This window comes from Pinus tabuliformis, chromosome 3_1 (genome assembly GCF_031772625.1).
Source record: "Pinus tabuliformis cultivar Carrire ecotype Pingquan chromosome 3_1, CPIR1, whole genome shotgun sequence".
Lineage (NCBI taxonomy): Eukaryota > Viridiplantae > Streptophyta > Pinopsida > Pinales > Pinaceae > Pinus > Pinus tabuliformis.
Window position 1 is genome coordinate 317856246 of NC_142301.1, and position 23682 is coordinate 317879927.

Consider the following 23682-nt stretch of genomic DNA (forward strand, 5'->3'; position numbering starts at 1 on the left):
TAACCTTACATTCTAACATAAAAAATAATAAATATTAAACACAAACTCTCAGTATGAAGACAAGACATTTTAACTATGAAAAGAAAAAAAAAAAAACCAAACTTTTGCGTATTTGAAAACATCTAGTATCTTTGCATATTCCCTTATTATGTGTGTTATTGTTTGAGACTCCAATTCCAGCAAATTTATTGACAACCTATATTTGGGAAGTAAATTTATTGACAACGTATAAGTGTAGTAAATTTATTTTTATAAAAAAGGGCAAAAGCAAAAAACAATATATATAATGTAGTATGATTAATTTATAATAATAATTAAAAAAAGTGAATTTCTTTTTAAAAAAATTCTAATATAATATTTATTTTTTCATTTTAAAAATTAATATAATTAAAAAAAAAATTCTAATATAATAGTTATTTTTCATTTTTAAAATTAATATAATAAAATAATAAAAATAAATTCGTGTAAAGAGAATTTACTCTTAATATACAGGGTGAGTAAAGATGAGGTAAACGATGAACCTATGCTATTGTTATTTCATTGCTCCCTTGTATTTCTTTGTCTTACTTCCCATTGAGTTGGACAAAGTTTCATTCAGATATTAAAAATACATGCGATTTCCTCCAGGAAAGATCACAGAAAAAAATCCTATACTCAATTCACTATCAAATGAGGTGACTCTTCTGCTTCCTCAGAAGCAAACATCATTAACCATCAACCAACGACTGCCTATTGCTCCCCTGGGAGGGTTGTGTCACCAGGTAAATCACAATAGCCATCTCCCTGCAACAACGATTTCAAGGTCAGGAATTTCTCAGGCTACTGTCTGTTTCTCTTCGCATTACTCTCTACAAGAATTGATAAGAAACAATTTTCTTATTGAAATTTTACAGACAACAGGAAGAATAATATGGACATTAGTTGTATTAGAGCTTACCTCGCCAATCAGGTGAGCAACACATCTCTTCTCAGCCACGAGCTCATCTTCACTCTGTATCAATGAGAAAATACTTTCAGTAACATTGGCCAATACTTTCAACAGTATTGGTCAATACAAATATGCTGTAAAATTATTGTGACTCTTCGTTCCTGGATGTAACACTATTTATGCGTTTCTCACAAAACAAAGACATTCTGCGTAACCTTGAAATCTTCAAGAGAGAATCCATCTGTACTTTTGCTCATTCAAACAGGGGATACCAAGCTATGTACCTTCTTTATTCTTGCCCGAAGAGATTCATCAAATATGATTTCAGGGACTAATTCATAATCTCCATCTCCCTGTAAATATAGAACTAACTCAATCTCCATCTCCCTCAAACTCAAATGCAAGTCCAGAAATAACTATTGTGACTTGAGTTTGTTTTGCCAATCAAAAGAAGACTAGGATTTAATATGAATGTCATGAAAGAAATCATTTTAAGTTAATACTTTTCAGAGCTTCTATCCACAAGCAGAGCCCTGACCTTTGATCTGCATGGCATGCTAAATACAAGGTCATCTGCAATTCCGTAAGGATTTCCAGTCGTGTACACCTAAATGTTCAACATGAAGGTGGGATGGTTAGATTCTTCAATTGTCATGAGAAAAGTTCACAGCATAGCATTTATTACTATGAAAACAAACAAGGCATCAGAGAGAGCTTTCGCAAATTAAAAAGAAAAAATAGTTCAGCACAAGATAATAAGGACTTGACTCATTCATGAAATTTATCCGCGATTATCAAAGAAACTAAGAAATTTTAATTTTAAAAGGCATTCTTAAAGTTTAATTGTATTACTAAGACATTAGCAAGGGATAGATGCTCCGAAATGAAGTTCAAAGACAATCCTTTACTCAATTAGTCCTTTATGGAGAAAGTGCATCACATAGAAACAATGACTTCCACTATTCTTCTCATTTTATAGGTTGAGAAAGGAATAACAAACAAAAAATAGCCCACCTTAAATCCAATTTTGGGTTGATGTGTATTTATGCAAGCGTGTAAGAAACAAACAGAGGACTGCGAAAATTATTGCTATTCTAGAGTTGACTGGCTGTATCCAAGATAGATGTCATTATGAAGCTATATGTTTAAATAGAGTGTTGAACATCAAATTTCAGCTTTCTTTCGATGACAGAAGCAACAAGGTAGTAGAACGCAAAGTAATAGTTTCTCCAACATCTAAGCCTTTAAACAAAAAAATTTAAACCATAACTAATTATAGTCTATAGGAAACTAGATACAGAAAAGAAAGAAATTGTAATAACTACAAACTTTAAAATAGTCCATCTGATTGGTTAAAAAGCAAGAAAGGAAACAATTAGAAGTGCTGAAAGCATCTCATATCTCAGTTTATTTAAAGGAGCAATACAAAAGCAGAAATATTCCAAGCTGTAGGTAATGAGATAAAAACTAGCAAACAGTTCAGACATGTAGAGCCCATGCCTCCAGGATGACCATTTTCTGTTATGAGGTTTCCTGTGAATAACCTGGGAGACTACCTAAACATATTCACTGGTGCTCGAGACCAAGAAGCGATTTTTGTTAGCAACAAGCTACCAATGTCTCTAGAGTGAACTCTGTTCTATGGTCTGCTGTGAATAACTTGGGAAACTACCTAACCTGATTAACTGGTGCTTAAGACCAAGAAGTCATTTTTCGAGAAAGAAGCCAGTATTGAAGATTTTGTTATCAGATATTAGGTGGTAATATATCCTTGCTCTACCATGCTAACTCTCTTGTCAGGGATGCCTTCAACAATGCATCTCATTGAATAATCATGCATCAATAACCAGGTGAATTGTACAGAATTTTTACACAATAACAGAAGGTAAGTCTCAAATGCTGTGTCTTCTATGGCATGATATGGTTTACTAGGGCCTAGTAACATTAATCCTTTATCTCTAAAGGAAGAACCCCTAAGAAAAAGAGACACGGTTGATCTTCAAATAAAACAGAGGCCATTAGGAGCTTTTTAACTCTTGAGATGTGTTACACTGTTACACCCAAGCTATTGCATGAAAGAGGGGAAAGCACAGTGATGAACTGAAAGTAGCTAAAATGGTATTTAAAAATAAATAAATAATGTTTTGGTAAAGGAGAAAGAGGTCCAATTGAATTATGAAAATCGGTGTATTCAAAGCCAGCTGGCTGAGACTGGTTTTGGGCATTTTCAGTTGAAACCAGTTGGTCAAACCCCTTTTGTTTTGCACTAATCAAAACTGGACGATTTAATGAGTGCAGACCCATCTCTCAAAATAAAGACAAAAAACAAAAAACAAAAACCTTACGAGTTATGAATGCCGTAAAACCTATTTTTCATCTATTTAAGGATGCCCCCTTCTATCTTGCATGGATTTGTGGTGACTTCCATTGTCATGGATATAAACACTAGTATTGGACATCTAGGCAACATCACGTGAGGATCTACTCAGCCGTATGCAGAGTGGGTACTCGTTGGAGGTGGAATTTAATTCCACATCTGACAGGTGTCCACTCTTGAAATTTGAGTGAACCTACAAGGAGATAAGTCGAAAATACAATAAAAAGGTAGTTTTATTTCTTTTTCTTTAAAAAACAATGTGTATTATTTCATTATTTTAACTATTATTTTATGATTTTCCTTAGGAGGCCCATTTTAGACCTCAAAATTCCCCTAACGCTTGGCTTAATGATGCTTGGGTTGAATAGCATACTTCATGGAGATTGTTGATGGATCGAAATACATATGCTGAGCATTGGAGTTTAGTGACCACATTGGCACACATGAGAGCAACATTTGGCACGTGAGAGGACATGTGGAACATAGTTAAAGGAGAAGTCCCTTGCATGAAGACACTTGATAGTGGAGCATTGTGGAAGGAGTGTTGGACTATCAACTTGTTAAAGAGTGCACCATCTTGGAGGAGGGGTGTTGAGTCAAAGGAAAATCATGCTTAGAGGGTGTTTCATTTAGAGGATTGGATAAACCCTAGTTTGACACATGTACATGCTTGTATTGTCTAATGCCCCATGTGGTGTTACCTTATTGATTACTTGTATGAATTTATGTCCTTATTTTATGTTAGCCTCCCTCACCTATTCTATATAGAAAGGGAGGAGAAATACCTTGTATTCGTTATCATCATCACTTTCTATCTTAGTACTTCCCTTGAAGGCATCCTATAGGGAGAAAGACGTTAGGGTTCATGAGGAAATCCTACAAGAGAGGGAAGTCTTGTAGGAAGAAAAAATTTAGGGTTTGTTATCCCCCAAGGGATAAACATGAATAATGTGATTGATTTTGACATATAGAGGTCTCCCACTCAAAATTTATCTTCATTCATTCATACCAGCCTTCATTTTCTCTTTCAACCACTCACGCTAGCTTGACCATGAAGCATCAAAAGCCTTCATTGAACTCAACTGGTAGAAGCAACGCAGCTCTCATGATCAATTGATTGGATGGTGGTTTGATCTTTAGTGATTAGTGGCAATGGTGTTTACCAATTTAGGACTTATCACACCTCATAATGCCTTTTAGTTTGTTGGTTTGTCTTGTCATGCTATCTAGGACATGGTTTGTTCAGTGAAGAGTGTCATCTCCCATGGTCATTTTCTGCTATTGGGTGGTGTGTTAAGGTACTATCCCATATCTCTAAATATATTAACACTTTCCATTTATTTCCTCACTTCCATTCCACTTATGAAGGAGGTTTGTCCTCCTCCATGACTTGGCTTCCCAAGAATCACCATTAAATGGTCCATAGAAAGCATGAAATCATTGGAAATCCTAGTTGTATAAAAATGCCCATGGTTGTCTATAGAAAATTTAAATGGCAAAAGAGGTGAAGAACATGAATTAAATAAGAAAAGCTTGAGTCCACCTCATTATAAAGCTCTCCCCTAGTCCTTGACATGTCTGAAGAAAATCAAAATAAAAGGGATGTGTTCAATGAATTGAACACCTAATTAATTAGGGGGCATATTAAATGATGTTGAAGTAGGAAAATTCAAATGATCCCTCTTAGGAAAGGCTATTAAAATAATCCTAACCTCAAAGTTAGACATAAAAATGATAAATGACCTATGCCTTAGTTGGCCTTGAAGTTCGTGTCATGAGGGATTCACTCCCTTTCTCTGCCATAAGTTTGTCAACCTAGCATACCTTTTGCAGCCTATTGGGAAGCAAAACTTGGGCTAAAATTTGACACATGTATTGGTTGTTTTTTGTCCTCCATGGTAGACTTAGCCAACCTAACAAACTAACCACCACTATGTATTGTTTGAAAGGATCACTAGGTTTACACCACCTAACAAATCACAGAGATCTTGTCACCACATCCATGACAAATGTTCCATTACATGCCACGTCTATTGATTTGGGGTAGCATCGGATGTGCTCTAGCCATGAAAATTGGTGGAGAGGCTAAAGCACATGAGATCTCCAAGACCCAGAAAGGGTTTGGGCAAATTCTAACCGGTTTGGGAGATATTAAAATAATTAATATTTTTAATGGAGTTCCTAAGTCTAAACTTAAGAAAAATAAAATATTAATAGGTATTGATATAAAAGTTGGTTAGAATGTGTCAAAAGTCATGGATCAAGCCAAATCTAATATTAGCCATTGATTAGAGATTTAATCTCGGCCATTGATGGACCAATGAGAAAAGTATAAGAGGAGGCTTGAGGGTCAGTTGGAGAATACACCAGAGTAATCAGTCATTCATTTTGCTAGAGCAGGGTTGCTAAGCAAAGTGGAAACAGTGATCAACAGTAAGGGGCAGTGAGTACGAGGCAGAGAGGCAGGGACAATACTGGGAGACTAGCATAGAAGCAGAGAGAGTGATAGTAGCAGCCAGTCCAAGCTACACAGAGCCCAGCAAAGGTAGCGCAGAGGCCAGAGAGACTGCGTCATCCATGCAGAGGGTAGAGGGAGTGACGCAGAGGCTCCCAGAGGCTGCGCAGTGCCTCAGAAGGCTGACGCAAAGGGTCCTGGGGCTGACGCGGGTCAATAGGAGGTTGACGCAGTGGCCAGAAGGGCCAGTGCTGAGCTTCAGTTGTGCCGGAGAGGGTTTCGTGGGACAGGTTTTCTGAATACCTGTTTCCGGATATAGAGGTATTGCTACTGTGTATTTTTCTCTGTTGAGTGAGCCGGTTTAGGCACCCAGTTGTACTCAGATAGACTACATAATAATAAAACCCTCTGAATAGTTGCATCGGTTTTCCCGCATTAGGTTTTTTTGGGGACATTGGTCCAAAAATAACGATGTCACTTCTGTGCTTGTTTTCTTTCAGTTGATGATCTATAGATGTTGTGACTGTATTGTGTTTATTTTGATATTTAAATGTATTAAATAACTTGTTAGAATTAAACAAGTAGAAGAAATAAACCAACAGAATACAGATTAATTTTCTAACGGATAGACTTAGAAAATTCAACATGGTATCAAAGCGTGGTTGCAGATCACAGGAAAACTGAAGGCATCAGCTGAGCAGAGCATTTGCAATAGATTCAGCTGTCCCGAGTGACAGAGTTGATCCTTGCATAAGGCAACAGAGGAAGGAATGATGCAGAGGGACTACGTCATTAGTCTGGGCTAGAGAGAGGCCAGCGCAGAGGCTGAGGGAGGCAGAATCAGGCTCACGCAGAGGCCAGGAGGGCTGACACAGTTGGCTGAGGGAGCTGATTTGCCGGTGCCAGGATTGCGTAGAGCCAAGTGGCTCAATCCTTCAGTTGCTGGGGCATAGGAGGTTGTGGGTAGTTTGCGGAGCGAAGCTGGTGGGGTATTGTGGTGAGAACAGTACCTAACAAGGCAAGACCAACGTGGACGAAGTTGCTGCCGAGGCGGATTTCTAGCCAAGAAATCTGGACCAATGTCAGATGATCATAGTGGGGCAACTTGACGTGGGCAGAAGGATTTCCAGAAGGGAAATCGAGACTCAGAGGGAGTCGAACCGAGAACTTCTAGACGAGAAGTTGAGAGACTCAGCAGGAGTCGAACAGAGGACTTCCAGGAGGGAAGTAGAGAGACTCGGAGGAGTCGAAAGAAGAGCAGCAACATGGCTGTGAATGGGCTGAGAGATCAGAATACGCTAGATAGAGCGTCCAACTTTGTGGTCTGGAAGGCCAGGATCTTGTCCATTCTAGACAGACATCGCATCAAGGGCTTCATCTCGAGAGTGATAACTATCCCAGTTGACCGAGTAGCTAATGAAAGGTACGAGGAGGCAATGGCTAAGGCTAAGTGCATCATCCTTGATGGGGTCAAGGATCATGTGGTACCACATATTGCTGAGAAGGAAACAGCAAAGGAGATGTGGGACGCCTTGAAGACATTGTACCAACATACTTCCGTGCAGAGGAAGATGCTCTTGGAGAATCAGCTAAGGGCATACCAGATGCAGAAGGGAGAGCAAATAGATGACTTCCTCGATCGATTGAAGGAGATCCGTGACCAGCTAACTTCCATAGGAGCCATGCCGGATGAAGAATTGATGGCGAGGACCGCACTAAGCGCAGTCTCAGAGGATTGGGAGGTATTTTTCCAGAGCATACTGGGCAAGATGAGTCTTCTGGATTGGGAGGAACTGTGGGCAGCTCTTCGTCAAGAAGAGATCAGACGGCTGAACAAGGCGGGGAGTAGCGGCAAAGGGGTCAAGATCAAGAAGGAGGAAGAAGAGGATGCAGCTCTAACATCTGCGGGAAAGCAAGAGAAGAGGAAGAAGGACCTCTCCAAGGTCAAGTTCTTCCATTGTGGGGAACTAGGTCATTTTGCGAACTAGTGTCCGAGGAAGAAGAGTTAGGGAGATGCTTCTGACTCAAAGGCAGCGCCAGCGAAGGCAGAGAAAGAAGTCGAGGAGGATGACGATTGTGCCATGAGTGCTCATGTGCCACTTGAGAAGAAGTGGGGAGACATCGAGCTGTATTTAGGAGGACTACAGGCGATGAGGGGTAGGATCCTTGAGGTACCCAACCTCTTGGATTATACCTTTCTATGGGAGCCCCAAAGAGGAGTAGCAGGACTGGCGAATGTAGGTAGAGACAGATGCGGATGAAGCAGTAGAAAATGCTACAGTGCAGGAGTCCCCGGACAACGCGAGGCTAGCAGACTGCAACTGTGCGAGAGGCACGGGAGTGTTGCACTAGTGCAAGATGGCACGGAGAGGTGTGTAAACATGCGAGATGCAGGGAGTTGTTGCAGCAGCGCAGAGGTCAATAGAGAGAGCACTTGTTAGCGGCAGAGGGAGCTTCAGCATCGGGAGTGTTTCTAACCTGACAGGGATGTCAGAAGTTGGGTGGATCAATTACTTACTTCTTAGTAACTAAGTTGTAGTGCAGTAGCAATGTGTAGTAGCACGTTGCAGCATGATGAGAGGGGAATGCAATGCAGATGCAGTGCTGGGAGTATGGACCAAGAGCAGCACAGATGCAGAGGGAGCTGCTGTATGGATGCAGCAGTGGGAGTGGCAGGGCCATGGGTAGCAGTACAAGATGCAGCAATGCAGAGGATGTTGGGCAGGGAAGCCTAGCATCAGCACAGGGACCGATGCCGGATAATCAGGATGATACTCAGTGTGGAGTATTACTATAGCACAGTCCTCGCTAAGAGGGAGTGTTGATTTTGGGTAGTATCGGATGTGCTCTAGCCATGAAAATTGGTGGAGAGGCTAAAGCATATGAGATCTCTAAGACCCAAAAAGGGTTTGGGCAGATTCTAACTGGTTTGGGAGATATTAAAATAATTAATATTTTTAATGGAGTTCCTAAGTCTAAACTTAGGAAAAATAAAATATTAATGGGTATTAATATAAAACTGGGTTAGAATGTTCCAAAAGTCATGGATCAAGCCAAAGCTAATCTTAGTCGTTGATTAGAGATTTAATCTCGACCGTTGATGGACCAACGAGAAAAGTATAAAAGGAGGCTTGAGGGTCAGTTGGAGAATACACCAGAGTGATCAGTCATTCATTTTTCTAGAGCGGGGTTGCTAAGCAAAGTTGAATCAGTAATCAGCAGCAAGGAACAATGAGTACAAGGCAAAGAGGCAAGGACAATACTGGGAGACCAGCACAGAAGTAGAGAGAGCGAGAGTAGCAGCCAGTCCAGGCTATGCAAAGCCCAGTAGAGGCAGCGCAGAGCCTAGAGAGACTGCGTCATCCACGCAGAGGGCAGAGGGAGTGACGCAGAAGCCTCCAGAGGCTGCGCAATGCCTCAGAGGGCTGCCATAGAGGGTCCTGGGGCTGACGCAGGTCAGCAGAGGGCTGACGCAGGTCAGCAGAGGGCTGACGCAGGTCAGCAGAGGGCTGACGCAGTGGCCAAAAGGGCTAGCACTATGCTTTGATTGTGCCAGAGACGGTTTCGTGGGACAGGGTTTGTGAATACCTGTTTCCGGATATAGAGGTATCGCTGTCGTGTATTTTTTTCTCTGTCGAGTGAGCCGGTGTAGGCACCCAAATGTACTCTGATAAACTGCATAATAATAAAATCCTCTGAATAGCTGCACTGATTTTCCCGCATTGGGTTTTTCCGGGGACATTGGTCCAAAAATAATGGTGTCACTTGTGTGCTTGTTTTCTTTCAGTTGATGATCTGTAGATGTTGATACTATACTAGTGTTTATTTTCAGTATTTACATGGTAAATAACTTGTTAAGTAATTAAACAAGTAGGAAGAAATAAACCAAATAGTACAAGAAGAATTTCTAACGAGTTAAACTTAGAACTTCCAACAGGGACTGTGACCTTTGAGAGGGAGTCTTTGCCTCCTTTGAAGGTCATGGATGTTTTGTATGTTCTGGGGATGAAGAAGAACTTGATTTTAGTGTCTGTTATGGAGGAGAAGGGGTTTGATGTCACTTTCTCAGGAGGGCAGGTATTGATGCATCCCAAGGGAGCTCCCATCACTTCGGCCAAAGTGATTGGAGTCCGCTCTGGGAAACTATACAGGTTTAGTTTTCACTCGGCAGGAGCATTGGTGAGTAGCACATCTAGTAGTACTCACACTAGTACCACCAGCAGTAGAGACTTGTGTGAGTTATGGCACCGGAGGATGGCGCATATGCATCATGGAGCTTTGAGAGTATCGAGGGAGATCACTATTAGAGTTCCTGATTTCAATGTCGAGCATTATGAGGTCTGTAGAGGGTGTACTTTGGGCAAGTACACCAAGTTCCCATTACCAGCGAGCGGCAACAGATCTATAGGTATACTAGACTTGATTTATATTGATGTTAGTGGTCGTATGTCTCATGTGTCTTTGGGTGGTTATGAGTATTATGTTATATTCATTGATGACTACTCTATGATGACTTGGATATATTTCCTAAAGACCAAGGGTGAGGTCTTCAGTCGCTTTAAAGATTTCAAAGCTCTTGTAGAAACGCAGACAGGTAGGAAGATTCAGGTCTTGAGGTCAAACAATGGTGGTGAGTACACCGATGGTGGGTTTTCTGACTTCTGTGCACAGGAGGGCATTAGGAGAGAGTTCACGATTCCTTACAACTCCCAGCAGAATGGGGTGTTTGAAAAGAAGAATAGAGCTATTGTTGGGGCTACTAGAGCGATGATTCATGATCAGGGGTTGCCTTTGTTTTTGTGGGCTGAGGCCTGCAATACTGTTGTTTATTTTCAGAACAAGAGTCCTCACAGAGTATTGGGGAATATGACTGCAGAGGAGGCTTTCACTGGAGAGAAGCCTCATGTGGCACATCTTTGTATCTTTGGATGTCTCACATATTCTTATATCCCCAAGGAGCAGAGGACGAAGCTAAAACCCATGGCAAAGAAGGGTATCTTTATGGGTTACAGCGAGACTTCGAATGCCTATCAGATCTTTATTCCTTCTAAACGAAAAGTGGTGATTAGGAGGGATGTGAAGTTCAAGGAGGAGAGGGCCTATCGGAGTTCATGGGAGTATGATGAGGGAGAGTCACAAACTTCTCCTCAGCAGGGAGGTCAAGTACAAGGAGAAGGACCTCAAGGTTCTGGATCGACTGGTACAGGAGGTACTTCAGTGTCAGTGACATCTGAGGCACCAGTGGCGAGTTCACCGAGCACTTCTTTAGGGAGTCCACTGGTACAGAGTTCACATGGCACTTCAGCTGACACATGCACAGATGCTAGTACAGGTTCTTCGAGGACAGGTGTTGGTACAAGCACACCAAGGTCAATTGGCAAACCTTCAGGTTCACCAGACTGGGGGGCAGAGGATGAGGTTCCCTATGGGGAAGCTTCTTCAGGGAAAAGGAGGCCCAAGTGGCCTCAAGACACCTTGATGAAAGCGGAATCCGTTGGTCCTCCAAAGAGGGTGAACAAGGAGAGTGTGCCACCTGAGCAGTTTTGCAGTTATGTAGCCAAGGCTACCATCATTTTTTACTCTGAGCCTTGTTAGAGCTCCAAGAAACTCTCCTAGGTTGTAGCTCGAAGATGCCTGGTAACATATAAATTAAATATTTTTGCAGAAGTTTATTGGAAGGGATGATGGTTTGGTTCAAGCCAGATAACCACTTCTACTCTGTTTTCACTCCAGACATGCATGAACACCCCTCAGACTACAAGGCTTTAGACCACCAATGCTCGACAATTTGGGAATTAGGTGAATATGGAGAATACTGACTACACCACAACCATGTGATGGCCGGCTGCAACCAGTAAAGAGACTTGTAGATTTAATCTATCAATGCAAATACAAGATGACAATTGTTTTGCATCAGACACGACAGAAACCTGAGTGGCCTTTTCACTGATACATTCAATATTTCAATACAGAGATAAGATGACAGTTATCTAGTATTAAACATGGAAGCAATCATGAATGCAATGCCACAGGCACAAGCTTAGAACAGAGAAGAAATGGACAGTGAGCATGTGACAGCAAAAGAAGCTTGCATTGCTGAAAATGAAGATGAGATGCTGCAAGTTACGAAGTGTCTATAATCTCTAGAAGTTGAACCTTACATCAAATGCCAACCTTGATTACATCTTTCTTCTGGCTATTTATAATCTAACATTACAATGGCTCTTAGCCGTTTAGGGATGGAGGGGTCTTAATTGACCACCAACTACCATTAACTATCTGATAGCGTTTTTGAACGTAGTTGCTTTCTCCACTACAAAAACTTGATCGGTTCTAGTACTATGTTGTCCTTCAGGCAGTTGGATTGATCATGGCAGAGGAGTGCCATAACTATTTAATTCGGTTGCTGAGTCGTGTCGTGTCCTTTTCTCCATTTGGCCATGCTCTCTATTTAATTCGGTTGTTGGGGTCAGACTGGTCGTGGGGATGGAGTGCATGGGTAGATGAACGGCGAGGGTGGTCGTGGCTGGTGGCTGTCGGATCAAGGAGATGTGTGGTGGAGATCAATTTATAGAGGCTATCAGTCATGGTGAGAGTGGGACCTATCTGGGCCGTTGGATCTTCAATGGGTAAATCGGACGGTTATCGGGCGGCGGAGATGTGCAGGTGATAACGGGTGGGGTGGTTTAGCTTGGGCGGTAATGGTTTTCATCGCGCGGACATCAGGCGGTAAATGGTAAGTGTCAGAAGTCGCGCGATTCCATTCAACGGCTGACACGTAGCGACGGATGAGAGAGAAAAAACCGCCCATATCGCGCGGGTATTGTCTGTGCTAGTTGTCCTCGCGATATGTGCGAGGACCATTAGATCTGGCAGAGGTGATCTGATGGTGGAGGCCGATCGGGCAGGTTGCCTTTATCGGGCGCAATATGGGCCGTTGGATTGGCGGGAGAAGATCAACGGCGTGAATGCAGTGAGGTGTTTTATACGCGCGCAAGGGCATATGGTCGGGTTTTATGGGTACTTTGGCTTTGCGCTTGGGGCTAAGGCCAAAAGGGAGTATTTTGTCGGGGTTAGAGGGTGAACGAAGGAAACGGGAAGGCTAGCAATTGAGCGGGTAAGAGGAGAAAAGGGAAAAATGACCCAGGTGGGGCCCCTTTGAGAACAACAGACCAGACCGAGCCCCTCTTTGTCCTTCCAAAAGTCAGCACTGCATCTCAGGGCTAACACTGGCTCCTTCTGGGGATGAAATCCTCCCTGTGAGGTTTCAAGAACCATAGACCACTGCCTTTTTCATAAAAACAAGATCAACAATATTGTCTAGTATTCCATTGGGCATGGAGTCTATATAAGCCTACACTAAACTTTGAAAAATAACATATTTACAATACTAAGGCTTGAAAGCCTTAAACAAAATAAACTTTCAAAAACTGCCCATTGATTGGGCCATCGAAAACTGCTTCTCCTTCCAAACTCTGCAGCACGAAAGTGTTGTTCCCTTGGACTTGAGAGATGATAAAAGGTCCTGTCCATAGAGCATCGAATTTACCATGGTTGCCTTTCTTTTCCTTCAGTGCATCCCATTTGAGAACCCAGTCCCCAACTTGAAAATTGTCCATCTTTGCCTTTCTGTCAAAAGCTTCCTTGATTTTCCTTTGATGTACTGCAGACCTCTCAATCAATTGATCTCTGATCTGATGAACTTCAGCCAAGTCACTAATCCTCCTTGCCGTGTCATTTTCCTCATTCTGCTCTTCTTGCAAGAACTTGGCCACAGGGAGGGTCAATTGGATTGGGAATACAGCGTCAGTGCCATATACCAACTTGAATGGAGAATTCCCTGTGGACTTCTTGGTGGAAACCCTATCAGCCCATAACGCAAACTTCAGTTTGGAATCCCAGCTCCTTTTATTGTCTTCCAACAGCTTTTTTATTATCCCTACCAAGCTCTTATTGGATGATTCCGCTAGGCCATTACCCTGAGGATAATATGAAGTGGAATGCGCTAATTTAATGCCCATTGAGTCACACATGTCCACCAATTCTTTCGCCCTGAAAGCTACTACATTGTCTGTAACCAATTTGTTTAGGTAGCCAAACCTAGTGAAAATGTTTTCTGTCAAGAATTTCATGACAACTTGGTGATCAGCTTTCTTAGTGGGGATGGCCTCAATCCATTTGGTAAAATAGTCAGTGGCTACTAAAATCCATCTATGCTGGCCACTGGAATGTGGATTAATCTCCCATATGAAATCCAAACCCCAATGCTAGAAAGGGCCACTGGCATGTATTGGCTTCAGAGGCAAAGATTTCAGCTGTTGTCTTCCTGCAAACCTCTGGCACTCATCACAAGATCTCACAAATGAAAACACATCAGAGAATAGGGTGGGCCAATAATACCCAGCTCTCAGAATCTTGTGGGTTGTGGTTTTCCAATAATGATGTCCTCCACAGATGCTAGAATGGAACTGATGTGTGACTTCCACAGATTGCTCTTTGTCTAAACACCTTAAGAGGATTCCAGCTGGATCTCTCCAATAAAGTAGGTTCTCATTGATGCAAAACTTAGCTGCTTTGAGCTTAATGGTCCTGGCTTGGCTTGAAATAAGGCCTGGAGGAACTTCTAGCTTCAACAGGAAGTGAGCTATACTGGAATACCAATCACAAGAAGCCAAATTCTCAGCTAAAGATTGGTTCTGCCCTCGTTCCACTGTTGCCTCCTCTGCTTGTTCAACCTCTGAATCTGCACCTATGCAATTTATGCCCAACAAACTGCAATTTTCCTCAGCCATCAGCTGAGCAAGGCCCTGGCCTTTGACAAGCTTGGTGGGCTTCAATTCTATGTTGAACTCAATGAGCTTTGCAATCCATTTAGCCCTTCTTCCATCAACATCTGGCTATGTTAGGACATCCTTTACTGAGGTAGAGGGTACATAGGCAATCACCTTGGAGTGTAGAATGTAAATTCGGAATGCCTTCAAAGACTTAATAAGAGCATAAGCCTGTTTCTCAATAATGTCATACCTTAATTCAGCATCCCTTAGCGTTTTGCTGAAAAAGGCCACTGGATGCTCTGTACCTTCATCATCTTTCTGCAACAAGACTGCTGCAAGGGTGTCACAGGAAGTAAAGGAGAATATATGGAACTCCTTGTTATAGTCTAGGCTGATCAGAGTGGGAGCTTCCATAATAGCTCTTTTGATGTCTTCAAAGGATTTTCTTGCTGCATCGGTCCATTTAATCTCTGATCCCCTTTTCAGCATGGAGGTGATATGTTTCACTAGTTCTGCAAAATTGGGAATAAACCTCCTCACAAAGTTTATCTTACCCAAAAAGGACTGAATGTCCTTCTTTGACCTTGGAACAGACAATGTTTGTATTGCTTTAACTCTTTTTGGGTCAATCTTGACACCTGTAGCAGAAACAATGTGTCCTAAAAGTTTGCCTTCTTCTAAAGCAAACTGTGACTTCTTAGGATTTACTGAAATCCCAAACCTTCTGCACTTCAGAAACACTTTCTTCAGATGCTGCAAATGAACCTGATGACTACTGGAGTAAATTGTTATATCATCTAGGTAAACTAGGACAAACTTGTCCTTCTCACCTACAAAAGCTATATCCATGGCCCTTTGAAAGGTGAGTACATAAAAGTGCCCCAAGGAGTGGTGAAAGTAATGTTTTCTTGGTCCTCCGGATGTACAGCCACTTGATTATACCCTGAAATCCATCCAGGAAAGACATAACTTTAGCCCCTGAAACCTTCTGCAGTAGATGTTCCATTTTGGGCAGGGGATAGTTATCTTTCTTAGAGCATTTGTTCAGGTTTCTGAAGTCAACACACAGCCTGATTTCCCCACTCTTCTTCCTCAAAACTACTAGGTTGAATACCCACTTTGAATACCTCAGGGGAACTATGATTTTGGCAGCCAACAATTTCTTAATTTCCTTTTCAATCAAAGGGAGAAGCAGAGGGCTTATGGGTCTCAGTTTCTGTTTGAAAGGAATGGTGTCTTTCTCCAGTGGGATCTTATGCTGAATGATGCTTTTGTCATAAGTCTTGAGGTCACTGTACTCCCAGGCGAAGACATCAGCAAATTGCTTCATTAAGGTGTAGTATTCAGAACTTTGGGCAGCAGACAAATGGGTGGACAGGTTTACAAACTTTGGATGATCTGGGCTCCCTATGTTATGTCTATGGACTGCAGACTCATTTTCTTTTTGGGCAGTCTGGTAAGGCACATCATTATGGTCAAACAGCTTCTCTAAAGGCACCAACCCTTTAGGTATATAGTTACTGGGTAATTGCACAATGTTGTCCTGACCAATTTTGTTTCTCAGCTGGGACTGAGGACATTCCTCCACGGCTTCGTTCTCTTGATCAATTTGCATTTCAGAGAATTCATCAATGACTTGCAGAAACCTATTGACTTCATCATCATCCTCAAAAACTTTCCAGTATTTGACATTATCAGGTAGAGATGGTCTATATTTTACCTGAACCTCATAAGCCAATCTAGGGGGCATGGGAGGGATGAACATGCTAGCAGACACAACAAGTGAATTGACAAGCTGATTTTTTACTCTAGGAATATATGAGATACAAAAGCTATTGAAAGAATCTTTGAGCCTCCATACCTCATCTCTGTACGCTTTCAGCCTTGGGTGTTTTGCTTGAAACGTTTTGTTCACTTGTTGAATGATGAGATCGACATCTCCAAACACCTTTATGTCTCTAATTCCCATTTCTTTAGCAACATTTAAGCCCAATATCAAAGCCTCATACTCTGCTATATTGTTGGTGACCTGAAAAGTCAGCTTGAAAGACAAATGTATGCATTCCTGTGTTGGGGATATCAACACTACACTTGCTCCTGCAGCTTCCCTAGAGAAAGCTCCATCAAAAAACATATCCCAAATCTGTGGCCCTTCTTCCTCCATGATCTCGCATACTGGTTTCTTGAGCTGCACTGAGGCCAACTGGGATTCTTCAATTTGGAGAATACATGCTCCAAAATCAGTGTCCACAGCATAGATGGGATGATTAGTGGGATGCTTCTCATCACTAATGATATAGGCCAACTGAGCTTCTCTGTATAATCTCCTGCTTTCTCCTCCAAAAACCGGGACAGTGGCATAAGACAAATCATTCTGCAATGTCCCACCTAATCTCTTAATCCATCCTCTAGAAAGTAACATGCCAAACTTAGGAGGGACATCTGCTACCACAATATCCATCATCATGCTCTTCATGGGCAGCTAGGATAAGGTGATGGCTAGATCTTTGATTAACCCCAAACATTTCACCTTTCTTGAGTCAAAAGAGAACAAGTCATGATAGGGTCTAGTGATGTCAAGGCCTAACTCATCCATGACAGCCTTTGGCATTAGATTATGGCTAGCACCTGTGTCCAACAGACAATTGTGAAGGGTTTTGTCATGAATAGTCAAGGAGACATAGAATGATGGGGAATTATCATCAGAGGGTTCAGTCCTTGGGCTAAGCACAACTGCAGGTTTGTCATCTTGCAAATTCACATAGTCGTTTGATGCTTGCGTGGCCTTAAGCTCAAGGGCTTCAAGGATGGGTTTCTTAAAGGCCTCATTCTTTACTAGTTCTATCAGAGGTACATATATTTTCAACTTTTGGACTTCTGATTCAAAACTGAAAGGGGAAGGGGACTTGTCAGGACCTCTTACCTCTTGAGCTGGTGCTTTGAGGCTGATGGGATCAGCTGCTGGTCGCTTCTGCTTGCTAATCTGCTGCTCTGTGGGGACAACAGCTCTTTGGATAGGGCTTTCTTTGACATTACTCATCCTTGACCTCAGGTTATATCTCTGCTAATCTTCAGTCTGCAGAACAGCTTCTCTGTCCCACTCTTGGTTGGTATGGTCCTTGAGTAATGACTCCTCATAGGCAGCAAGTGTCAAAAAAGCAGCATTGCCTTTGTCTTCCATGCAGTGGATCTCATCCTCTTCATCAAACTGCTCCTCCTCCATGACTACATTTTGGAAAGGAGTCTTCACCTTCTGTTCTTCACTGGCCTCTTTTCCGCTTTGCAAGATCTGCGATTGTTCATTTTCTCTCCTATATGGATTTGGATTTCTAGGAGCAAATGCATTAGGGACCCTTCCTTTCCCTAGATGTTGCTCAACCTTCAGCTTGGAGATTTCAGAGGCCAATGACTCTATCATCTTGGTCATTTTGTCTATCTTGGGGTCTGAAGATGAAGAAGATTCACCCCTCTATCTCTTTCGGTCAATATGCCCCTTCAGTTTCTCTACAGCCATGATGTTAGACTCTACCTCCAAAGCTGCATCCTGCATCTCAGCCAGAAAAAGCACATCTTCTTTCTCTCAATAACAGGAAGAAGTCGGAATCAAAGGCATTGGCATAAGTGAGCTTGGCAGAGGTGGGGGTAGGTTTCACTTCAGCTGGTATCTTGCTGTACATGCAGTTAAACCTTTTATTGAAATCGAACAATGACTCCCCATTCTCCCTTTTTACGCTGCCAAACTCGGTATGATAGTAGAGCATGTTGACCACTACGTGTCAACTTCCCAACAGTACACCCCCTTTTCTTCGCAAAAAAAGGGATAGCGCTTGATCGACATGTCCGTGCCATTCGACAGTCATTGACAGCTTGATTAATTTATGTTGTAAACCCAGTCTGCATATTTAATCGTAAATAATCTTAGCAGAGTTGAGTCATGTATGTAAATTGCCTAGGTGGACCTAATTTTCTAGGTCCAAGAGTTTTTCTGTCCCTGGTGTTTCAACGACATTCATATTCTCATCATTCTTTCTCATCTCGCGTTTGAGCTGGCAGATTCAACATTTTTTGGCATCATTTGGATTTTTTCATCACCTTATCTTTCGTCATATCAGCAGCTTCTCTTCAGTTCATTTCTTGTTTGGGTGGCGACTCCATTTTCTTATTTTTCCCAAACAAGAAGCCTCTATCATATCAGCGTGTTGGTTGCTTTTTGGATCTTAGAATTAGATTCATTGTTCAAGTGGCGACTCCACTTCTTTCATCTCTTAATTTTCTTGAGCAGAAATCTCTTTCTATCATCCTTTTGATCCCTTATTATTCATCATGGATTATTCATTTAAACCATGTCATTTTACTGATAATCTCCATGATTTTCCGAAAGAGGCCATTTCTAAATTATTTAAGTTCTCAGGTGGTGATTCGGTCGCTGTTAGACAACATTTAAACAGGTTTACTTGTGTAATGATCATATATTGTAGACTTCCTCAATATAATCATGAAGATGTCAAGATGCGTCTATTTGTCCATTCTTTAAAGGGTGATGCTTTGAACTGGTTTAATAGTTGTCCTGAAGATTCCTTCATTTCTTTGCAAGACATTGTCGATGCTTTTAAAGATAGATATGGTGATCTAGATAGCTCGCCTTGTGCCCCTAAAATTGTGCAACAAAATGAAAGTAATCTTGTAAAAGGTCCAGCTGTCCAAGACAATTCTTCATATCAGAGTGTGCCATCCACTTGTACCATTGCAGATCATAGTAGTGTTGACAATGAAAAGGAAGATCATAAGAAAATTATACAAGATCTATTGCTACTAGTAAGAAATATGGAGATAAATCAAACTAATTACGCCAATGATGTGAGAACTTTATGCACTCACCTGGAAAAGCGTAATAGGGAGATGGAGATCATGCAAAATCAACATAGTAAGGAAATTGAAGCCATGAAGATTAATCATGACACAGAAATTAGTTTTATGCAAAGCAAGATGTCAGGCTTAGAGGAAAATATGACGACCATGCAAGCAAATCATAAGAAAGAGATAAACTCTATGCAGCATTGCTTGATGACCATGGAAGAAGACCATGCCAGGGAAATCAGTGCTATAAGGGTTGAACACTCTAGTCAGATAGACGCCATTAAAATACAGTTTCAGAAATTTCAACAGCAGTCAGAAGATGAAGGAAACCAGGAAAAATCAATAGATCAAGAGCCTTCTCATCCGCTGCAACAAGCTCCATCTTACTATGAGGAGGTCATTGGTTCGATTGAAAGGTGGTTAATTGAAGGTGATCCAGATAGAATTAAAAATGATAAAGATCAGATGCAGGATAAAGAAAGACATGTCACACATATCTTACATACTTCATCTGATAACTTTGAAGCAGAAAGTTCCATGTCATCAGTGATGCAGCCTGCCAGGAAGAAAAAGTGCAAAAGAAAGAGAATGAGAAGAAGATTTGATGCATCAGACGGCCGCGAGCAGCTTGATTTTCGGATAGGAAAAAGTCCTACCATATGTAGAATTGGACATGGCACATCCGACAAGCAGCCGACAGATTTGCCTGAAAGCAGGCAAATGCTCAGTATACACTATATTGAACACATCTGATGCCATGGGGCATCCCCTGTATTTCTAACCTTACTCCTTGTTTTTTCAGCATTTTCATTTCTGTTTTAGGATTAAGATTTACTTTTCATGTTACTAGATAGTTAATAAATGAAGAGCTTATATTTTTCCTGTGCTTAACGTTATATGATGATTTTTTGGATGGACGCTACTTATGATTTGTTGTGCGTTGCATGGGTGTAGATTCTGGATTCTCACATTCCTACAGTGCAGCGATGTGTCCCCAAGTGGAGCCAGATGTTGACCACTACGTGTCAACTTCCCAGCAGTACACCCCCTTTTCTTCGCAAAAAAAGGGATAACGCTTGATCGACATGTCCGTGCCATTCGACAGTCATTGACAGCTTGATCAATTTATGTTGTAAACCCAGTCTGCATATTTAATTGTAAATAATCTTAACAGAGTTGAGTCATGTATGTAAATTGCCTAGGTGGACCTAATTTTCTAGTGATAATCTACATTCCGGAAGGCTTTTTGTCTCACCGATTTATGATCGGCAGTGTTTTCCTTCAGCCTAACCCCAAAGTCGGAATGGATTTTGTCATTAGAATCTTAGGAGAATCCTAGTGTGTTAATCTGCTAGATTATAGTTGTGTCGCAGAACTGGGTGGTTTATGAGGGTCTATGTCAAATGGGTTCTCGCCCTTGAGATGTAAAGTTGTAAAAGTCATGATGTAAAGTGTCTTGAGGGTTAGAAAATGTTTTAATCCCCTCATAAGTCCTAAGTCCTAGGTCCTAGGTGATTTTTCCAAAGGCTAAGTTCGAGAACCCATTTAAAAATAAATTAAAAATTAAATAAAAATATAAAATATATATATATATATAATAATAATAATAATATTTTTGAGTAAATAAATGCAGAATTTCAATTTTTTCGACGGATGAGATTAAGAGATGTCTTGATCCTCATCGACGGTCGAGATCATTTTGACATGGATCACTCGAACTAGCCGTTGGGAATTTTTCCTTTAAATAGGGTGCTAGGGGTCATTTGAGATCAGATTGGATCTGAGAGTCTGGTGCTAAAGAAAGCTCTCTTATAGTCATTTTTGTGCAATAAAGAAGACTTTGGGGTAAAAATCTTGCTGGTGTTACTCTTCTGAAAATGCTGTAAAATTGTTCTATTTTTTCTGCATAATTTTATTTTCAGCGATTAATGATAGCTTAATGAAGATTGATCTAGGCACAGGTATCTTGTCTAATCTTTGGGGTTTGAATGATAGTTTAGATTCTGAAATATAGTGGCAGGTATCTCCATTTGATTGGGGTTTCACTATTGTTTTCTCCTTTTATGTTGATGGTTGATTTTAAGCTGTGCAGGAAATCCTTTTTTTCAGATTACCGGGCGTTAGGGGAAGTGCTCGACTGAACCAGCCAACTCCCGGGTTGTGTTTTCTGAAAGAGCCCAGCCAGTTCTTGATCCCGGGCTTATCATTCGAAATATTTTTTTATGAATGCATGCAGGGTTTTTTGAAGCGTTTTACATTAAAATTAAATTCTGATAATATTACTGTGATTATTGATAAATCTGGCTGCTTAAGAGCTTTCAGTTTGTAAACACTGTAAATTTTTTTGCTGGGTTTAGGGTTTTCAATTTCGTTTTATGCACATATTATTTTTGGGTAATTTTTCATTTCAGGTTGCAGGGTTTCTGAAGCATCCGAGGGTTTATCAGTGCTGTTTGCTGTTCATGGTTTTCAAATTTTATCTAAAAAGGAATCTGCAGCGATTTTATCTCCAGCCATCAACCACGTTGCTGCCCACTCAGCAATCTGTCCACTTTGCATTATATCTCACGCAGCCATATCCATCATAGCTTCTCCGTCGTGCAGGTTTTCGTTTCCTTCTCCACGCCAAACAGCAATCACCTCCACGCTGAAAATCACTCACGCTACCTGTCTGCGTGTTTCCTACCTCCACTCCTGCCCCACTTCTTTCGAAATCACTTCCCCCGCGTCCAATCTGCAGCATATTCACGCAAATCTATCACGCAGCTGTTGTTTCGACCTCCCATCGATCAGCTCCTTTGAGCTTTGCTGCCATTGCCAAGCACCTCTATCTGCAAAACACATCTTTCCCCGCCATCCTCCATCCCTCACACAATCACCTGTGTGTTTGATTCATCACGCTGCCGTCGAAACTCGTCCAGGCCTGCAGGTTTGAAAATCAGCGTAGCAATTTTTTTTTGGGAAAGTCTTTCAGGTTCTGCGCAGTTTATTTCTCTGCGTCTCTTTTCTTCCTGCGTGGTAAAATCCTTTGCAGCCGCCGCCCTGCAAGACACTCGTAAACGTAGGCAGAAAATTCGATTTTGTTTTTTTTGGCATAAAGTTTAACGTGGGCAGCATTTCAAGTTTTCTTCTGGGCGTTGGTAAAATTATTCATTGCCTGCGTGCTTCCAACAACATCGTCCCTTATCCACGCGCTACTCCAGTTGCTGAAGAACTCCACGCACCTGCAAACGCACAAAGTGATCAAACAATACGGGCCAGGTAAATTTCTGGTGAGTTATGATACGTGAGTCTTCCGCTGTCTGGTTTCTCAGTCACCTTATGCCGTCCGACCTACACAAATAATAAAAGCACTCGAAAATTCTCTGCGGCTAGGGTTTTAGACATTTCGATTTTGATCTGGTTTATTTTGTTTAGAGCTAGGATAATTTTCGATTTCTTTGGCTGAGTGTTCCTTTTGTTATGAACTATGTTTTTGACATAAAAAATCAAAAAATCGATTTTTAAGTTTTTGATTATAGTTTAGCGTAAGTTTTTTTTTGTTTGGGCTTTATAAAAATTAAAATTCCATTTTCTTTTTTTTTTTTATTTTAGTTTTAGGCTTTGTTTTCATGCATTAGATTAATTTTTTGATTTAGTTTTAAATTTATTTAAAATTCTTTAGGCTTTAGTTAGCATAGTTAGCTTTATATTTAGATTTGATTTTTTATGATTTTAGTGTTAGCTTAGTTTAACTTTAAACTTATTAAAATTTGGTTTTAGATTAGATTTAATTTTATTCTAACTTTTAGTTTCATTTTAGTTTAATCTTTATCTTTCAATTTAGTTAGTTTAAATTTTTTTTTTTTAAATCATAAAAAAATAAAAAATAAAAAAAATCATAAAAAAAATTAATAATAAAAAAAATTCCAAAAACATAAAAAGTTTTAATCTTAGTTTTTTTACTTTTGATTTTATTTAGTGTAAGTCTTAGTTTTAGAATTAATTTTTAGTTTAGAAAGGTTAGATCTAATTTTGTTAGATTTTAAAAATAAAAAAAATTCATAAAATATAAAAACATAAAAAAAATATAAAAAACAGTTTTGGGTTATTTTTTAATTTAGATTTATATTTCAGTTTAGTTTTATTAAAAAAAAAAAAAAAAAAAAACTTTTCATTTTTTTTATTTTTAGGACTTAGGATTTTAGTCTTGTTTTAAAAAAAAAAAAAAAAAAAAATTTGAAAAATCATTTTGTTGTCTTTTTGTGATATTTTTCTATAGCTAAGTGCATTTAATGTTTATTAATAAGTT

At 40.6% G+C, this 23682-nt stretch overlaps 1 protein-coding gene across 1 annotated transcript in view; it reads right to left on the reverse strand.

The window, feature by feature from the left end:
* Positions 1-399: 399 nt before the first annotated feature.
* The window catches only part of LOC149187051 (lactate/malate dehydrogenase family protein), a 220881-nt gene continuing 197598 nt past the window's right edge, over positions 400-23682 (reverse strand). Inside the window, exons 11-14 of the mRNA XM_089411274.1 lie at positions 1467-1535; positions 1213-1281; positions 938-991; positions 400-783 (exon numbers count right to left, since the gene is read on the reverse strand). Coding sequence (XP_089267400.1) covers positions 730-783; positions 938-991; positions 1213-1281; positions 1467-1535 — 246 coding nt within the window. The 3' untranslated portion in view covers positions 400-729. The remainder of the gene's footprint in view (positions 784-937; positions 992-1212; positions 1282-1466; positions 1536-23682) is intronic.